The 19,706-nt window shown below is 47.0% G+C and overlaps 1 protein-coding gene across 1 annotated transcript; it reads right to left on the reverse strand.

Moving 5' to 3' along the window:
- Positions 1 to 11,624: 11,624 nt before the first annotated feature.
- RDH13 (retinol dehydrogenase 13) lies at positions 11,625 to 19,706 on the reverse strand. Its single transcript, XM_049787063.1, has 7 exons — positions 19,559 to 19,706; positions 17,388 to 17,506; positions 16,888 to 17,043; positions 15,669 to 15,773; positions 14,189 to 14,401; positions 12,327 to 12,428; positions 11,625 to 11,950 (listed from the first exon to the last, which is right to left on the reverse strand). The coding sequence occupies exons 1-7, from the start codon at positions 19,621 to 19,623 to the stop codon at positions 11,706 to 11,708; spliced, it is 1,005 nt and encodes a 334-aa protein (XP_049643020.1). The 5' UTR covers positions 19,624 to 19,706; the 3' UTR covers positions 11,625 to 11,705.

Below are 19,706 nucleotides of genomic sequence, written 5' to 3' on the forward strand. Positions count from 1 at the left end.
TCTCTGGGGTTACATTGTGACACAAATTCCAGGTGGCTTCATTTCCAACAAGTTTGCAGCAAACATGCTACAAAACTCCAACAGTCATGGATTTCTTCCTCAGGCTGAGATCAGGAGGCTTGTAGTTGTGGGTGAAGGAGATGAGTTGCACATGTGAAGGGAATACTGAAAATAAAATTTTAAGGACTAGGAAGAGAGAAGGAAGGATAAGGAAGACCAAATTGGGGAAGATAAAGTTAGGAAAAAGGAAACTATATACAAAATATGCAAAACAGACTGACACTAAACAAGACATACACATACAGACTTTACAAAAAATATGACCATAACACTCACTCATAACACTCAAACTCATATAATATAAAATATAAAAAATATTTGTTGGAAAGGATCCAAAATAGAGCAAAGAAAAAAGAATTCAGCTAAATCAACTAAAAGCACTTTAAAATGTAATAGCCGGCAACTGTTTAGATGAATCATTTTAAATTCAAAAAAAAAATTTTAATGGCAGAGCAGAGCAGATCTGAAAGAGAATTTCATGCATAATACAAACATGGAAAACTCTACTATAATTGTATAACAGTATATATACAAAGTTATTGTATAACAGTAACTCTATGATAGTCAATCATAGGCGAGAATCACTGTGAAGAAAGTCCACCTAAAAATTATCATTATGTCAGCGTCTTAAAACCTAAATTGGGGGCCAGGCAGTGGCGCTAAAGGTAAGGTGCCTGCCTTACCTGCGCTAGCCTTGGACGGACTGCGGTTCGATCCCCGGTGTCCCATATGGTCCCCCAGGCCAGGAGCAACTTCTGAGCACATAGCCAGGAGTAACCCCTGAGCGTTACCGGGTGTGGCCCAAAAACCCAAAAAAAAAAAAAAAAACCTAAATTGAAGGAAATAAAGCAATGATGTTAAAATAAAAAGAGTGAAAGTCGGGCCCGGAGAGATAGCACAGCGGTGTTTGCCTTGCAAGCAGCTGATCCAGGACCAAAGGTGGTTGGTTCGAATCCCGGTGTCCCATATGGTCCCCCGTGCCTGCCAGGAGCTATTTCTGAGCAGACAGCCAGGAGTAACCTCTGAGCACCGCCGGGTGTGGCCCAAAAACCAAAAAAAAAAAAAAAAGAGTGAAAGTCATTAAATGAGTATACCTAGAAAGAAAAACAACATTAATATGATGAGAAATTTCTCTTTCAGGTGAACCTTGACTAAATTAAATTGTAAGATGTCATGATTAACTGAGACCTAGAGCAATAATGAAATCAAGACATAAATCCACCATACAAGGAAACACATTGGGGGTCCATGATTTTTAATCCTATTCATTGATCATGCTTGTGAAAAGAATCCTAGAGCATTAATAACAACCGATAAGAAAGTGAAATGATTATCTGGTGTTCATTGTAGATCTCTAAGAAGTATAAAACAGGATGTATGCTGCTGTGGATTTCACCAATGTATTAGGGACTTTTTTGATCTTCTTGTCATCAAAATTGATCCAGTGTTGTTTTGCAGCAATTTTACAGTGTGAAGTACAGTGTCCATAGTGAACTTTACCATAATGATTTGACACTGGTGATAAATTGTATTTCTTAATCTTGCTTTTATTCTCTGAAGTGAATTCTACTAAATTGAGGTCTTCTAAAGGAAAATCCACATAAGTGTGCAGTTTTTTTTATTTGTTTGCCATCAAAAGCAAAACGTTTCAAGTGTATTATAAGTACTGGTGTCAGTTTCCATAAATACATTTTCTTTGAAAAATATCTTCTAGTTTTGCAGCTGTTGCACTATAAACTTTGTTGTCATCCCTTAACTCTTCTTCTTTAAAAATTTCAGAGAGGCATTCCTGTAATGTACATTTATCTGTAGATGTGACAGCCAGAGACAAATGAACAAATGTCTCATAAACCTCAGACTTTTGGTGGCATGTGAGACACTGTAGTATAGATTTGAATTTGAAATAATAGATTTGTGAGCCTTTTGGTGTTCTGGACTAGATTGTTCATAATTTTCATTTTCCATAAGATGTGTAGTTTTGTCTGTCATTAGATTTACGGTAAGCAAGTACTGATCTAGTCCCTCTATTAGAAACATCAGTAGTTCGTGTGGATCCTGCTGATTGTATCCAGCAAACTGGTCATTAAGTAAACCAATTGTTACTTTGGAGCTTTCAGGGTTAATATATCTATGAAATCCATCTCCCATGGTTTTGATGAGCCGACCAAATTCTTCGGCTAATTTACCTTCATGCCCCATTGGATTTTTCTTGTTAATATCCTTTTTATAGGGCCCAGAGAGATAGCACAGCGGCGTTTGCCTTGCAAGCAGCCGATCCAGGACCAAAGGTGGTTGGTTCAAATCCCGGTGTCCCATATGGTCCCCCGTGCCTGCCAGGAGCTATTTCTGAGCAGACAGCCAGGAGTAACCCCTGAGCAACGCCAAGTGTGGCCAAAATATATATATATATATCCTTTTTATAATGATCTTGATGAAAATACTGAGTCAAGTCTGAAATATTATACAAGCATTACAATATTGAGTTCATGTAGAAAGAGTTTCCTATATTTTGGAGCCCAGTTAAGACAGATTCCTGTCTTTTCTTTTGCATCTCGGAGTGTAAAGGTTTATCACTACCATCAGTCTCACTCAATGTATGGTGTGTGACAGCTAAATCCATGTTCCCTGCCCCAGAAACCTCAGCAATATTACTGTTGTTAATGTCTTGAGTATTCTGTTTTTGCTCTGAAGGGGAGTTTATAGTCTGAACCTGATCATTTGTGCTAGTCCGATTTCTAACAAGGCGTAATGGAACCCAAAATATCTTGGAAGGGTTGTCATTTGTAGAAACATAGGCATAACCCCTTCCTCTCAGGAGAAGATATCCAGCTATCCAGTTTTCATCCCCCTTGATCCAAATAGGTTTATGAGTTGTTTCTTGCCTCTGAATATCTTCTTTAAAATGTCTTTCCGCTGTAGTGTAACTTTCTCCTTGGGGTAAGTTTAAGTAATTTAGTGTGATAAGAGTCAAAGATAGCAAATCCGTTGGTGGTAAACCTCTTTTTCTATTTTTTTGTAATTGAGTTTTTAACGTTCAGTGAGTCCTTTCTACAATGGCCTGTCCCCTACAATTGTAAGGAATTCCTTTCAGATATCTTATCTGCCATTCTTTACAAAAAAAATTCAAAAGTTTTGCTAACATAGGCTGGCCCATTATCAGTTTTTATAGAATATGGAATACCCATCACAGAAAAACATTGTAAAAGAAAACTACAAACAGCCTTAGCTTTTTGAGAAGACATAGGAATTGCCCACATAAACCGAGAATAAGTGTCCACCACTTATTCTTATAATTATTATTATTTATTATTATTATATTATATATACTAGTATATATTATTATTATAAGTGTCCACCACATGAAGATAAGGTTTTTCTTGGAAATAAATCTGTTTGCGTTATATCCATTTGCCAAAGTTCGTTAGACTGTAAGCCTCTTGGGTTTGCTCCTGCTATGTGAGTCTTTTTTGTTAACGGTGCACATACGTTGCAGTTTTCTACAATTTCTCTAGCTTGCCTCCATGGAATTTGGTAATTCACATGTAAACGGCGAGCATTTGTGTGTAGGGCTGAATGTTTCTCTACAGGTGGTTTAAATATAGGTATTGCTAGCAAGTCAGCAGTTGTATTTCTTTGAGCCATCGATACTGGAAGACCTGAGGGGGCTCTATGTGTGATATGTGTGATGAAGATGGCCTCAGTTCGATTTTGAAGAAGCTGCTGTAATCGTTTAAGTAAGTTCTGTATGATCAGGTTATTAGCATTAAGGGAAGCAGTGGCTATCACATGACATAAACTTACCACATACAAAGAATCAGAAACTATATTCATGGCTTCAGATATATTTTCTTTTTTTTTTTTTTTTTTGGTTTTTGGGCCACACCCGGTAACGCTCAGGGGTTACTCCTGGCTATGTGCTCAGAAGTTGCTCCTGGCTTGGGGGACCATATGGGACACCGGGGGATCGAACCGCGGTCCATCCACAGATATATTTTCTAATAGGTAAATTAACGTTGCTAATTCAACTTTCTGTGCAGATTTATATTTGGTATCTATGGTCATATTAATGTTGTCTCCGGTTATTCCTCCTTTTCTATTTTGGGATTCATCAATGAAAAAAACCTTGGCATTGGGAATAGGGGAATCCTGAACAATTGAAGAAATAACAAACTGAGTTTTCTTTAAAAAGTTCCAAGTTTTTCCTGCTGCATAATGGGAGGATATTTCTCCTGTGAAATCTGAGAGGGCCCTTTGTAGAGATTCAGTAAGAGGCAATATTGACTCAATTTCCTTTTTTGGTATTGGCAAAACTATCATATCTGGGTCAAAACCTAGTAAAGATATAGATCTGAATCTTGCCTTGATAATAATCTCTGAAATCAGTTGCAAGTAGGGGACAACTGAGTGAGGCTGTTTGTTATGTAAACACACCCTTTCCAAAGGTCCTGCCTGTTGTATGAAGGCCCCGTGAAGGTTTCTATAGTAGGGAAGATTAACAGAAATACCTTTTCTCCCGGGATGAATCTTCTTTTTGTGTGGTTTTTTGTTTTGTTTAGTTTTTTTGTTTTTTGTTTTTTGTTTTTTTTGTTTGTTTGTTTGTTTGTTTCACCCCAGCAGTGCTCAGGGGATACTCCTGGCTCCATGCTCAGAAATTGCTCCTGGCAGGCACGGGGGACCATATGGGATTCAAACTGATGACCTTCTGCATGAAAGGCAAACGACTTACCTCCATACTATCTCTCCGGCCCTCTGGGATGAATCTTTTTTTTTTTTTTTTTTGGTTTTTGGGCCACACCCAGTAACGCTCAGGGGTTACTCCTGGTTATGCGCTCAGAAGTTGCTCCTGGCTTGGGGGACCATATGGGACACCGGGGGATCGAACCGCGGTCCGTCCAAGGCTAGCGCAGGCAAAGCAGGCACCTTACCTTTAGCGCCACCGCCCGGCCCTCTGGGATGAATCTTAAGAGAAACGATTTTTGTAATTTGCTCAAGAAGATGTCCAATTCATTTTTGGCAGCTGTTGTTAAGTTTCTCGGGCTATCTAAAGCAGGGTCACCCTCCAACGTTTTAAACAGATTAGACAACTCTGCATTCGGGATTTCTAGTGCAGGGCGGAGCTAATTTACATCACCTAAAAGTCTCTGAAAATCATTAAGCGTTCTGAGGTTTTCTTTTTTTGTTTGTTTGTTTTTTTGTTTTGTTTTGTTTTGGGGCCACACCTGGCGGTGCTCAGGGGTTACTCCTGGCTGTCTGCTCAGAAATTAGCTCCTGGCAGGCTCGGGTGACCATATGGGACACCGGGATTCGAACCAACCACCTTTGGTCCTGGATCAGCTGCTTGCAAGGCAAACACCGCTGTGCTATCTCTCCAGGCCTGAGGTTTTCTTCTTTGATAGAAATTTTTTGTGGACATATTGATGTCCGGTCCAAAATAAAACCCAAATATTGATACGGTGGCATTGTCTGTATTTTTTCTAAAGCTATTTTCAGTCCTGTGTTTGTAAACAGTCAATAACATAAGAGTATAAGTTCTGTGAATCTCTTTCATTGTTCATTGTGAGCAAGATATCACCTGTATAATGAAATATCATGGCTTGAGGAAATTTTTTACATGCAGGGCTCAAAACCTTATCTACAAAAACTGGCACATTGTTGGGGCATTCAGCATGCCTTGGGGGAGAATAGTCCATTGGAAACATCTGCAGGAATGGGTGTTATTGAGAGAAGGAACTGAGAATGCAAAACGTTTTTTATCATCTGGGTGGATAGGAATATGGTAGAAACAGTCTTTCAGATCAATTATAATTAGTGGCCATTCCTTTGGAATAACTACAGGTGATGGTAAACCAGTCTGCAATTTGCCCATAGGTATCATGGATAAATTTACAGCTCTAAGATACATCAAAAGTCTCCATTTACCAGATTTCTTTTTTATAGTGAATATAGGTGAATTCCATTGAGAAAAAGATGGTTCAATATGTCCTAAACTTAGCTGTTTCTCCACTAATTCTGTCAGCACCTTTAATTTATCAGTTTTAAGGGGCCACTGACCTGTCCAAATGGGTTCGTCAGATTTCCATTTTATTTTTATTGGTGCTAGTGTTTTTATGGTAGTGGCCCCTACTAAAAATTTTGGGTTTTTAAATCAAAAGAAGGTTCGGGCTCTTCTGGAGCTAATGGGATGTGGAATTCTGCTTTCCACTGTTTGTGTAGGTCACGGCCCCACAGGGATGGTGAAAATGGGCCCACGTGAGGTCTAATTATCACTTTTTAATTTTCTGGGCCGTAAAATATCATAATCCTCGTACTCAACAGACAGGAGCTTAGGCCTCCTACTCCTTCTAGCAAATACGGAATTTCCTGGAGAGGCCAATTTTCTGGCCATTCTTTATCAGAAATTATGGTAACCTGAGCACCCGTATCTATCACGCCGTCAAAGGGTTGCCCTTCCAAGTGAAGTTTGATCATTGGTTTTTTTACCTTTAAATTTAGTAACCAGAGCCAGTATTGGGTTTTGAGCAGCACCCGGATCTGTGCTTCCAAAACCTCCAATTCTAGTCTTATCTGAAGTCCCAAATTTGACATAAGGCACTATTACTATCTGGGCAATCGCTTCTCCTTTTTTAAAGGTCTATGTAACTGGTATGGTAATAACTACAATGATTTCTCCCATAGAATCTGAGTCAGTGACACCAGTGGTTACTGATATACCCTTTATGTTGAGGGAACTTCTGCCAAGAATCAAACCCATAGTATCTGGGGGTGGCGGGCCATAATGCCAGTTTCTAACATGTAAGGGCATGCTCCTGGGTAAATTGTAATGTCCTCTGGGTATAATATGTCTAATCGGAACTCCCTGATGTGGTGTGAATTAATTCCCTTATCATGATAAATTTTTTTGGGCTGGGCTTGGAAGTATTATTGTCTGTGAGCTTTGCCCCTGATTTGGAAGGGCCTGGGGGGAGGCCCTGTGGGCATTTCCCTGCATCTTGTATGTGTGCCCTTGAGGAGCTGAATTTATAAGGAAATGGCAATTTCTTTTGATATGCCCGTTTTCCACAATGGTAGCAGGCAATTTGCCTCCTGGGGATTGTGCTGAAACCTCTACTTAGGTTATTATCAATGAGGTTTCTGGATCTGCAATCTTTCGCCCAGTGGCGACCCTTTTTGCATTTTGGGCAAAGAGCTGGTTTACAGAAAGTGCCCTGTCGGGCCCTGAGAGATAGCACAGTGGGGCCCTGAGAGATAGCACAGTGGCGTTTGCCTCTCAAACAGCCGATCCAGGACCAAAGGTGGTTGGTTCAAATCCCGGTGTCCCATATGGTCCCCCGTGCCTGCCAGTTGATATTTCTGAGCAGACAGCCAGGAGTAACCCCTGAGAATCACCAGGTGTGGCCCAAAAACCAAAAAAAAAGAAAGAAAAAGAAAGTGCTCTGTCCCCGAGGGGAGTAAGGCATCATTCCCTTGGTAACTGGGCAGGTTTGTACCGAGTCTAAGTGGGGTAGGGATTGGGGTTCCCAATCATTCACATTTGCCTTTTCATTTAATGTATTCAATACTAATCTACAGGGCAAATTTGCATTATGATAAGCCAAAGATTTTACTAGGAAGTTTCTTTTTTTTTTTTTTTTTTTTGGTTTTTGGGCCACACCCGGTAATGCTCAGGGGTTACTCTTGGCTATGTGCTCAGAAGTTGCTCCTGGCTTGGGGGACCATATGGGATACCGGGGGATCGAACCGCGGTCCGTCCAAGGCTAGCGCAGGCAAGGCTGGCACCTTACCTTTAGCGCCACCGCCCGGCCCCCAGGAAGTTTCTCATCTCCTCATCTTTGACTTGTAACTTCAGAGCATCTTTAATCTTACCTACAAACTCTACATATGACTCATAAGGGCCTTGGGTATTTTTTTTTTTTTTTTGTGGTTTTTGGGTCACACCCGGCAGCGCTCAGGGGTTTTTCCTGGCTCCAGGCTCAGAAATTGCTCCTGGCAGGCACGGGGGACCATATGGGGCGCCGGGATTCGAACCGATGACCTCCTGCATGAAAGGCAAACGCCTTACCTCCATGCTATCTCTCCGGCCCCGGCCTTGGGTAATTTTTAAAAAGTTTCCTCTACCAATGCTGTTAGAATCAATTTTTTCCCATGATGACAATGCAATATCCCTAATTAAATTTAAGATTTCTTTAGGTAAAGCTGCTTGTGTCTGAATATTTGCAAATTGATTTTCTGCCATCAATAATTCATACAATAGAGTAACACCTGCCACTTGTTTTTTTGTACCATCCGGGCTATATAATCTGGCTTTTATGCCTTCTGAATAATACATTTCCCATTCAGTTCGCTGTTTAGATGACAGGCATATTTCAGCGATTCTTTTAAAATCATACAAAGTCCAAGGTGAGTTATGACTCCAAAGTCTTAGTAACTTCACACTGTATGGTGATTTTGGCCCATATTCTTTACATGCTTTTTTAAACTGGTCTAATTCTTCCATCTGATAGGGTACATATTAGAAACATTTACCCCGTGTAAAGGGGATGAGGCCGGATTAGCAAAATTACTCTGAATAAAGCTCTGAGGCCGTGAGTGTGGTTCATCATCTGAATCTGCACTGTTGTGAATTTTGTGAATAGAATCAGGCCTCACTTATGGAGTGAGCACCGGAAGTTGATCATTGTCTGAGTCACTACTGTCATGCTATTCTCTAGAATCAGATTTAACTTTCCGAGTTGTTTTTCTTCCAGCAAAAATTCCTATATTGTTGATGGTGGGGCTGGATTCATCAGCCTGCACCTTGGTCTGAATTTTCGTCAGAAAGATTTCCTTATTATCCATACTGGTTTTAGCCTCACCATTTCTACACATTCTATTTCCTAAATACCAGCCAATAACTATGCTCACAGTAACAACGTGAGCCAACACAGAAATTGCACAAACTATGACGGCTGGAGACAATGCAATTTTCATTTGAAATATAGACCACAACCATCCAACTGCAGTGATTGTCCTTAGATCAAAACCAATTAGTTTTAAACAAAATGGAATAATCCACTTGTATAATAGAGAACCAATGCGTAAGCAAAAAGGTGGCAGAATCCACATGACTAACGACAGAAACCATTTAATGGTCAGCAGAGGAAATTTCCAATGAAGTATTTTACTTACAGTTATTGAGGGTCCAGGTTCAGCCTGTCCAGGCGCCATTATGTTGCAAGTCAGCCCCTGAAGAGGTTGACTGATGGAGGGATGGAGGATGAGGTCTTTCCCCTCCAGCTCGGAGCACGCGTCTGCCACCCTGTTCAGCTGACGGTTCTGAGGTGAAGTGGTGGGTAAACAGCTCACAGGCAGTCAGGCTTGTGGAAATATCAGCTTTATTTGGTGGACAAGACTGAAGTCCAAATCCTCAGCATCAGTTCCAGCCAAAAGTTCCTCGCCTTCCACAGACCCTTGTTTTTATCCCCCAGAATCAGGTACCACCCAATGGTGGGATCAGATACCACCCAATGGTGGAAGCAGAATCAGGTACTACCCTAGGGTGGGGGCAGAATGCCAGGTCATACCCTAGGGTAGGGCACAATCATCAATCAGGGTAGGGTCAGTTACATAATAATCCCATAAAATGTTGTGTACAAATCCCATAAAGTGTTGTGTACAACACTCCTGGTTCTGTGCTCAGAAATTGATCCTGGCTTAGGGACCCTATGGGATGCCGGGAATTGAACCCAGGTCCGTCCTGGGTCAGCCACTTGCAAAGTAAACGCCCTACTGCTGTGCTATCACTCCAGCCCTCCTCATTAAATTTTGTCTAAGGCCACACTGGTGATGCTCAGGGCTTATTCCTGTTCCATGACAGGGCTCAGCAGACCACATGGGGTGTCGGGGATCAAACCCAAGTTGGCAATGTGGAAACAACTCACCCGCTGTACTATCTCTCCAGCCCTGCTTTCATTCCATTTTAATTTTTATAGAGCCTCACTCCTGTTGGGGCATGTGAGGCCCAGGGAGGTCCTGGCAATGCTCATGAGCCAGGCAGAGCCAGGAAAGGCCTCAGCCCTTTGCTCTGGCAGAAGAACCACCTCCCAGCCCTGCATACTACAACACACAGCAGCTCCCCATATGACTCAGTTTCCCCAGCTGCAGGACAGCCCCAGAGAGTGTCTGCAAAGCAACACCGACACCCACCCAAGCCGGGTAGAACTGACATGCCCATATTCTTTTCCAAGTTTCTGGTGTGCCCAAAGCCCAGGAGAAGACAGGGTGTGAGAAGGGAGGAGACGGGGTTGTGGCTCACAGCATGAGCTGCCTGACTCAGTCAGATTCCCACAAACCAGCTGTCTGAGGCTTTTTGGGGGCTGGCTCAGCTTTCCCCCTCGTCCCTCCCACCGGGTGTAGACGTGTCCCACCGTTCTCTGCATCATGGGCCTCACCCAAGGCTTCCTACAGGCTGAATGAAGGCTGGGTGTGTGCTTCTGGCTCACTACACAGAGTCTTTGCACAAAAACAGAAAACCACTCCAGTTTATTACAAAAATCATGATCACAGCTGAAGGGCAGGTCTGAAACATGGTGGGAAATGCAAGATCCCCGAGCTGAGGCTGAGGGCAGGTTTCACTCCTTGCTGTCCCCTGCGCTGTGTCGGAAGCTTTTCGAGGGCCAGCCACAAAGACCCTGGATCCAGTGGCCTCAGGGTACAGGAGTTACACTTCCCCTGCCAGGCACATGTTTTCGGACCCTTCCATGAGGTAGTGGGGCCCCTTTTCATCTTTTAAAGTGGGGGACACTGGGGCTGGAGTGATAGCACATGGTAGGGCATTTGCCTTGCACACAGCCAACCCAGGACGGACCAGGGTTCGATTTCCAGCATTCCATATGATCCCCCAAGCCTGCCAGGAGCGATTTCTGAGCACAGAGCCAGGACGAACCCCTGAGCGCTGCCAGGTGTGGCCCAAAAAGCAAACAAACACACAAAAACAATTAAATGGGGAAAACTGAGGCTAGGAGGTATGCACCAGGAATCGCAGGCAAGTCCCTCACGACTCCCCAACATGGCCTAGGCCCAAGGAAACTGCATCATCCAGCAGTTGTTTGGATTCTCAAAGGCAGCAGCTGAAGGTAAAGGAGCACAGCGCCCCCAACTGGTAGAATCAGGGCAATACACTTCAGCCAGAAGGGCAGAGACAATGAAAGGACAACACTGCCACCTACTGGAAGTCATGAATATGGCAGCCATTGGTTCTGACAACAGCATCACTTATGTCACACCTCCACCTAGAGGGCACTTGAGGTATTGCAGCCAGTATTACTTGTATCACACCGCCACCTAGAGGGCACTTGGGGCATGGCAGCCAGCATTACCCCTACATGACACATCAGTCATGGATGGCCTTGCCCCATCATATTTCTTTGGGGTCTTTTTGTTTGGTTTTGGTTTGGGGGCCGCACTCGGCAGCGCTCAGGGGTTACTCCTGGATCTACGCTCAGAAAAAGCTCCTGGCAGACTCAAGGAACCATATGGGATGCCAGGAATTGAACCCGGGTCTGTCCAGGGTAGGCCACGTACCCTACCACTGTGCTATCTCTCCGGCCTATGATCCTCCATCCCGATGACTGGGTCTCCTTGCCCATAGTTTCCACACTTGCTGAAGATTATTTGGAGTGAGGCGGTGCTCTCCCAGAGGTCCTAGGGGAATTCTCCAATCCCACCATGTGGGCACTTGCTGCCCAAAGCTTCCGGGCTACCTCCTCATCCTCAGCCTCGGGAGATGGAGATTTCTCCTTGAACCCATCAAAGTACTTTCCAGAGACGCCTTCCAGTTCCTCGGCGACTGCCAGGTAGGTGCTGGGCTGGGCTGCTAACTGGGGGCTCTTGACCAGAAGCCAGAAGATGGGTCCTGCAATTCACGCATAGAGCATCAGTCCAAAGGTGTGCACGCACACGCCACTGACACACACACACACACACACACACACACACACACACACACAACTGACGCACACAGGGCTCGCCTCCTGCAGGTCCCTCTACCTGAGTTCCCTGCTCTGACACTGCCCAGCTGGATCCCTCCAGGTCCAGGAAGCAACACTGGCTTTTTCAGGGCAAAATAAAGCGCTCCCTCTTCCCCATCAACCTTGAGTCTTCCCCTTATCCAAGTTGCTTCCCACCTTCCATTCCCTCATACTGACTCTGCCCCCTACATATCCCTCTGGAGAGCCCTGGTGAGGGTGAAGTGCACAAGGTGGCCCTGCAGGCAGGACCGGGGGTCTTACCGAGCGTAAAGCTAGAAAAGGCAGAAGTGTGCATGCCAGTGTGTCTGCCCAGCTCGGTCCTGGCCACCCCGGGGTGCAGAGCATTGACGGTCACTCCTGTGCCTGGAGAGAACAAGTGATGAGGTGGGGGGCAGCCCAGATCCATCCCTACACTGCCCCCTAACCTCCCATCCCTGGATCCTAACCCCAAGACACATCACAGAGCACCACCCACCTCACAGGATGGCTCTGGCAGGGCTACCAGAGTGTTCGCCCTCTACCTGGAGGACCAGTATCACAAAGGGCCACCCCCAGAGTCTGGGAGGGGATTCTGAGAGACTCCCAGTCATACTCCCAGATGTTGGCTCGGGGAAACTGAGGCCCAAGTATTCTTTTTATTTGTTGTTGTTGCTGTTGTTATTGCTGTTGTTGTTTTGGGCCACACCAAATAGCATTCAGGAATTATTCCTGGGTCTGTGCTCAGAAATCACTCCTGGCAGGCTCTGGGAACCATATGGGATGCCAGGGATCAAACCCAGGTCAGCCAAGTGCAAGGCAAATGCCCTCCCTACTGTGGTATGATTCCAGCCCCCCCCCCCCCCAGTTTGCCTTTTTATGAATTGCTTCCTGAATTAGGAAGTTAATCCACTTCTTTCCTACAGTGAGAACCAAAAACTCCTTCAAGAAACCTCCAGGGGCTGGAGAAATAGCATGGAGGTAAGGCATTTACCTTTCATGCAGAAGGTCATCAGTTCGAATCTGGCTTCCCATATGGTTCCCTGTGCCTGCCAGGAGCAATTTCTGAGCATGAAGCCAGGAGTTTCCCCTGAGCACTGCTGGGTGTGACCCAAAAACCACCAAAAAAAAAAAGAAGAAATCTCCAAATTTGGGGCTGCCATGGTGGCGCTAGAGGTAAGGTGCCTGCCTTGCCTGCGCTAGCCTAGGACAGACCACGGTTTGATCCCCCGGCGTCCCATATGGTCCCCTAAGCCAGGAGCGACTTCTGAGCGCATAGCCAGGAGTAACCCCTGAGCGTTGCCGGGTGTGGCCCAAAAACCAAAAAAAAGAAAAAGAAAGAAACCTCCAAATTTGGGAGCCGGAGAGATAGCATGAAAGTAGGGAGTTTGCCTTGCATGCAGAAGAAAGGCGGTTCAAATCCCAGCATCCCATATGGTCCCCTGAGCCTGCCAGGAGCGATTTCTGAGCGTAGAGCTAGGAGTAACCCCTAGCTGCCGGGTGTGACAAATAAATAAATAAATAAATAAATAAATAAATAAATAAATAAATAAATAAATAAATAAATAAATAAAAACCTGCCAAATGTCCCCCATAGGGTAGAAGTTGCCCAGGGTTGGGAGCCATCAGTTGACCTACAACACTAAAGTTCGGTTCAGCCCCATCTTCGAAGAAAAAATATGATGGTGCTGGACCCCCAGAGTCTCAGAATGGAACCTGATTTGGAGACCAGGACAAAAACCTGGCTAGACCTTGTAATGTATTTCTCCAGGGAAGCGAAACCACTTTAGAAACAGGTAACAACACTAGTTGGGAATCTGTCAAGAGTGAAAGAGTGTTTTAACATCACTTCTGCATGAGTTCAGGGTGCATGGGTGATGGTGGGTGAGCCACGGATCATGCTGTGATTGGTAGGCAAGCGGAAGTGTGTGCTGTGATCGGTCAGTTGGCCTGGCAAGCAAAGGAAAGTGCTGTGATTGACTAGTGATGTCTGCTGTGGGCCCCAGCAGGGAGTGTGGTGCTACTTGTCCTGAGCCTCGCCTGCTTGGTTCTGGAACCTCCACCCGACCTCTGTCCACCAGGGTCATGGGGTTCAGTTCCAGCCTCCAAGTAAAGAGGGGCCCGTGGGCGTGGCATACACAATGCACCTTGCAACCTCCGGCTGAGCTCCTTGGTGAAGAGGACGACAGCCAGCTTGCTCTGGCAATAGGCCGCTTTAGTGTCAAACACCCTCTGCTCCCAGTTCAGGTCCTCGAAGTCGATGTGCCCGGCCACATGGGCCAAGGACGAGAGGTTGATGATGCGAGCCGGGGCCGAGGCTTTGAGCTTGTCCAGAAGAAGGTTTGTCAGCAGAAAGTGACCTGGGTGACAGACAAAAGGGTCACGTGTGAGCCAGAGGGACAGCAGAGCAAGGAGGGTGTTTGCCTTGTACGCAGCTGACCGAGGTTCAATCCCCAGCATCCCATATGGTCCCTGAACCTGCCAGGACTAATTTCTGAGCATAGAGCCAAGAGCCCTGAGCATTGTTGGGTGTGCCCCCCAAAAAGAACAAATAAACAAAAAAAGGATCATGTATATTGTACTGTTTCTGTGAGCACATTCCCATGCTGAGGTGCTGAGGGCCTCAACTGGCACCAGACTGCGCCTTCCGCCTCACCCCTTCACACACACAAAACTGCAGACAAGGAGGTGCTGCTACCAGCTAGTGGACAGAATGGGCGGTAGAAGCAGATCAGCAGGGAAGTTTCCAGCTGCAAACAGCAGACCCTGGCCATGAATGCTTTGCATATACAAGATATGAGTGCAAGATAAGGAGGGGACAGGAGAAGAGAGGGGAGGGAGGGGAGTGAGAAGGAGAGGGTATGGGAGAGGAGGGGAGGAGAGTGGAAGAGAAGGGAGGAATTGGAGAGGAAAAGAAAGGAGGGGGGGAGAGGAGAGAGGATGAGTCACAGAACCAACAGAAATCAAGTATGGCACAGGTAGGAAATAGAGCGCCCAAACGAAAATGTGCCTGTCGGGGCTAATCCCAGGAACCACCATCAATAACACTGAACAACATCATCATAACATGAGGAGACAGAAGATATAAAATATAAGTAAAAATTAAAAATAGGGGCCAGAGCAGTGGTGCAGCAGTAGAGCGTTTGCCTTGCACGCAGGACCTAGGACAGACCGTGGTGCGATCTCCCGGCGTCCCATATGGTCCCCCAAGCCAGGAGCAATTTCTGAGTGCAGCGCCAGGAGTAACCCTGAGCATCACCAAGTGGGGCCCAAAGACCAAAAAAATAAATAAAAAATAAACATAGGGAGACAGTACAGCAGGCATTTTTGCCTGGCATACAGTAGACCTGGGTTCAGTTTCCAATGTCAAGTGTGGTCACCTGAGCCCTGCCAGGTATAGCAAAGAAAAAAAGTTTTAATACAATAAAATAAAAAATAAAATATGCCTGTCAAGGACACAGACAGGGGTGGAGGGGCAGAAGCGATAGCACAGCAGTAGGGCGTAAGCTTTGCACATAGCCAACATGGGTTTGATCCCCAGCATACCTCAAGGTCCCCCGAGCCCATCAGGAATGATCCCTGAGCACAGATTTGGGAGTCAAGAAGGACAGGAGGGAGGCAGCTCACCCAGGTGGTTAACGCCAAACTGCATCTCGAAGCCGTCCTGGGTGGTCCAGTGCGGGCAGCGCATCACGGCCGCGTTGTTGATCAGGACATGAACATGCTCCTCCTCTGGAAAGGGGGGTACGTCAGCCTGGGACCATAAGCCCCTGCTGGAGGACAGACACACCCCCAAAGCACACACGCATGAAACACACAGACACACACATATGCCCTCAGACACTGGTTTTCACATGTCCTGCACCAGCCTGGAGCCTACACAGTCCCTATTCCCACAACAGAGCCTCGGGGTAACGCCCTGACAGCCAACTCGGATTCCTGCCAACTCCCTCCAGAGAACTCCAAAGCCCCCTCCCCAAGGTGTCCCCGAAGTGGGATCCGGGACAGGTCAGGGGGTTCTCAGTAGAGCAGGACTCAACACTTCAGGGGCCCCATGACCAGATCCAGAACCATGGTTGGGCCCTGAGACCCACAGACCACGGTGCTGCACCCCAAAATGGCCCTCAGCAACCTTTTTCCCACCACTTAAAAACGGAAAATCATGTTGACCTGAGAATGTCTGAGACGACAGAAAAGTGCAGGCCCCAGAATCTGAGGCAACATGGGGGTTAAATTCTTGTCTTGCATGCCGGAGACAGGAATCTATCATGGGCACAGAGTTCCTGAGGTCCTGTTAGGAGTGAGCCCTGAGCATAGAGCCAGGAAGCAGACCTGAGCACTATCAGGTATGAACAAAAAAATAAGTATAAGGGGCCGAAGCGGTGGTGCAAGCGCTAGGGCATTTGCCTTGCATGCGCTAACCTAGGATGTACTGCAATTCAATTCCCCGACATCCCATATGGTCCCCCAAGCCAGGAGTGATTTCTGAGCACAGAGCCAGAAATAACCCCTGAGTGTCACCGGATGGGGCCCAAAAAGAAAAAAAAGTATTAGTAGGTGCCAAAGATATAGTGCAGTGGTTAGGGTGCTTGCCTTGCAAGTGACCAAAGTTTGCTCCTTGATACCCCATAAGGTCCCCCCAAACCCGCCAGGACTGATCCCTGAGTGCAGGGCCAGAAGTAAGCCCTGAGTACCGCCAGATGTGACTCAAAACAATAAAAATATAAATCAACCATTTGGAAATTGGATAGAATCGAAAAGCATAATTCTCCACGGCAGGCAGAGGACCAGGCTGGGGTGAGTCGCCCCACTCTGACCTGCCCTCAACCCCCCAGGAGTGCCCAACCTTGGATGACCTTGGCGGCGAAGTCTCGGACTGACTGGAGTGAGGCCAAGTCCAGCTGGCGGGCGCTGACTCGGCGGTTGAGCGTCTCCCCGCGGATGAACTTGGCGGCCTCCTCGCACTTGTCCAGGTCCCTGCAGGCCAGGATGACTTTGGCACCTGCAGCCAGGGACAGGGAGCCACGGGGACTGAGATGGGACCACGGGGAGTGCGGGTCATCCCACCACCACATGAACCCCTTACTGCAGTGACCCCTGGCAAAGACTATCCTGGGCAGTCCCATATCCTGTGTCCCCAAATGTTCCTGCAACAACCAGCAGCCCCACGCATAAGAGTGTTCCGTATAGCCTGGGGGAAAGGAGTGATTGGGCATCTTTCCTGAGTATAGAGAAAGAAGGTAGCTCCAAGCACAGAGCCAGGGGTGAGCCCTGAGCCCTGGTGATGGGGGAAGACCCAGCTGTTCCCCAGCACTGGAGGAAACAGTCCCCCCATGCCAACCTCACCTCGCCGGGCCAGCTCCAGGGCCGTCTGCTTCCCGATGCCCGTGTTGGCGCCCGTGACGATGACTGTCTTGCCAGGAATGGTGGCCTTGCTGGGACAGGCCCCACCCGCCACATGGTCCCTGGGGAGAGATCAGAGGCATAAGGGGCTGTCTGTCTGTGCATCTGTCAGTCTCCAGAGACATCCCTGGGGTCAAGGCCGATGAGGGGAGAGGGGGACAGACAGAAAATATCTCCCTTTGTGGGGTGCAGTGCAACACCAGGCCTGGTTTCCGACATACCACATGTAAGCCAACAGGCAGGCCAGAATTGTAGGGGGAGATCCCCAATAAGACCCCGACCCATTCAGAGCACTCAATGGGCTGAGGACAGGCTTTGCTTAGAGGAGCTCCAGGTTCCACCTCCAGCACTTTGGGGTTCCCCCCTTTAGCACCCTCAGGAGCAACCCACACCTCAGCCACAGAGCTTAAGCAAACTGAGCACCACGGGCTCAGTGTATCTCCCCAACAATTCAACTACTGATTTGCACCCAGGCATTCAATAATTGTTGAATCTCCCCAATTCCCCCAGGACCCCAGGGTGGATTCAGAGCCATTCACTGTTCATCGCTTTTCCCCAGAAATGAAACATCAGGACGAGGAACCAAAATGGAAATTGTCAAAATAAGAGCAGCCCAAATATGATCCGCTTTGGGACCAGGAAGAATTGCTTCCTGTTGGTTAAACTTTCCCAAGAAGCAATTCATGTGGGACCTGAGCGATAGCACAGCAGGGCAGGGCGTTTGCCTTGCATGCAGCCAACTGAATTTGATCCCTGGCATCCCATATGGTATCCCCAGCCTGCCAGGAGTAACTTCTGAGCTTAGAGCCACAAGTAACAGCTGAGCATTACTGGGTATGAGTGGCCAAAAAATATATAAATATATTGATAGATAGATAGATAGATAGATAGATAGATAGATAGATAGATAGATAGATAGATAGATAGATAGATGATAGATTAAAAAGTTCCCCAAAGGGGCTGGAGAGATAGCATGGAGGTAAAGCATTTGCCTTGCATGCAAGAGGTCAGTTGTTTGAATCCTAGCATCCCATATGGTCCCCAGAGCCTTCCAGGAGCGATTTCTTAGCATAGAGCCAGGGGGAACCTGAGGGCTGTCGGTGTGACCCAAAAAAAAACAAAAACAAACAAAAAAGTTCTCCAAAAAAAAAAAAAAAAAAAGTTCTCCAAAAGTAGTTCATGTTTACACAGCCATAATGCCATTCATTGAAAATATCAGGAAATGGGGCCGGGCGGTGGCGCTAAAGGTAAGGTGCCTGCCTTGCCTGCGCTAGCCTTGGACGAACCGCAGTTCGAACCCCCGGTGTCCCATATGGTCCCCCAAGCCAGGAGCAACTTCTGAGCACATAGCCAGGAGTGACCCCTGAGCGTTACTGGGTGTGGCCCAAAAACCAAAAAAAAAAAAAAAAAAAGAAAATATCAGGAAATGAAAAGGATTCTATCCCATGAGCAGGACAAATTCCAAATGCGACCTCAACGGGCTGCAGACCAATGAACCCCCAGAGGTTATTATTCCACAAAATAAGAGTGTAGGGGGAGTGCTGAGGAATAGTACAAAGGGAGGGCACCTGCCTTGCATGCAGACCACCCAGGTTTGATCCGGGCACCCCACAGGGTGCCTGAGCCCTCCAGGGGTGACAGCATGCTGAGTCCTGAGCAACAACAACAACAACAAAACCCAAAAGTTCAATTTAAATTGCTGTCTGCCCTAGTGGCTGGAACCAGGCTCCCCTGAGGTCTGCAGACAGGACCCCGCAGCTGACCCTTCCCGGTCAGGGGATGAAGCCAAATGGGCCTGGTCCAGGGGTTCGTGTTCCTGGCACGAATTAATCCTTGCTCGATTAATTGATTGATCGATTGTTGATTGATTATTGATTGATTGATTAGTTGATTGATTAAAAACCAACTAAATGTCCGGGTGCCCTTGGTGCAAAAGGCTCCCCAAGTGGGCCCGCTCCGGCGCCTTTCTCTGGGTGGTGACCTTGGGCCATGTCCTGCCCCGGGGAAGCCGATCAGGGCCCGAACCGAAGCAGGACCTGGGACCGGGTCACCTGGGACCGGGTCCGCTCGGAACCGGGTCACCGGGGGACCCCTCGGGGCAGGCGCCTACTCACTTGAGCAGCACGGCAGCACCCACCGCCGTGCCCAGCACGGACAGCGGCACCACGTAGCGGTTCATGCCGGGCCAGAACGGGCCGAGCCGGACCTGGGGACCGAACCCGCGGCCCCCAGGAGCACGCAGCGGGACACGCGGGGAAGAAG

This window comes from Suncus etruscus, chromosome 14, assembly GCF_024139225.1.
Source record: "Suncus etruscus isolate mSunEtr1 chromosome 14, mSunEtr1.pri.cur, whole genome shotgun sequence".
Taxonomy (NCBI): domain Eukaryota; kingdom Metazoa; phylum Chordata; class Mammalia; order Eulipotyphla; family Soricidae; genus Suncus; species Suncus etruscus.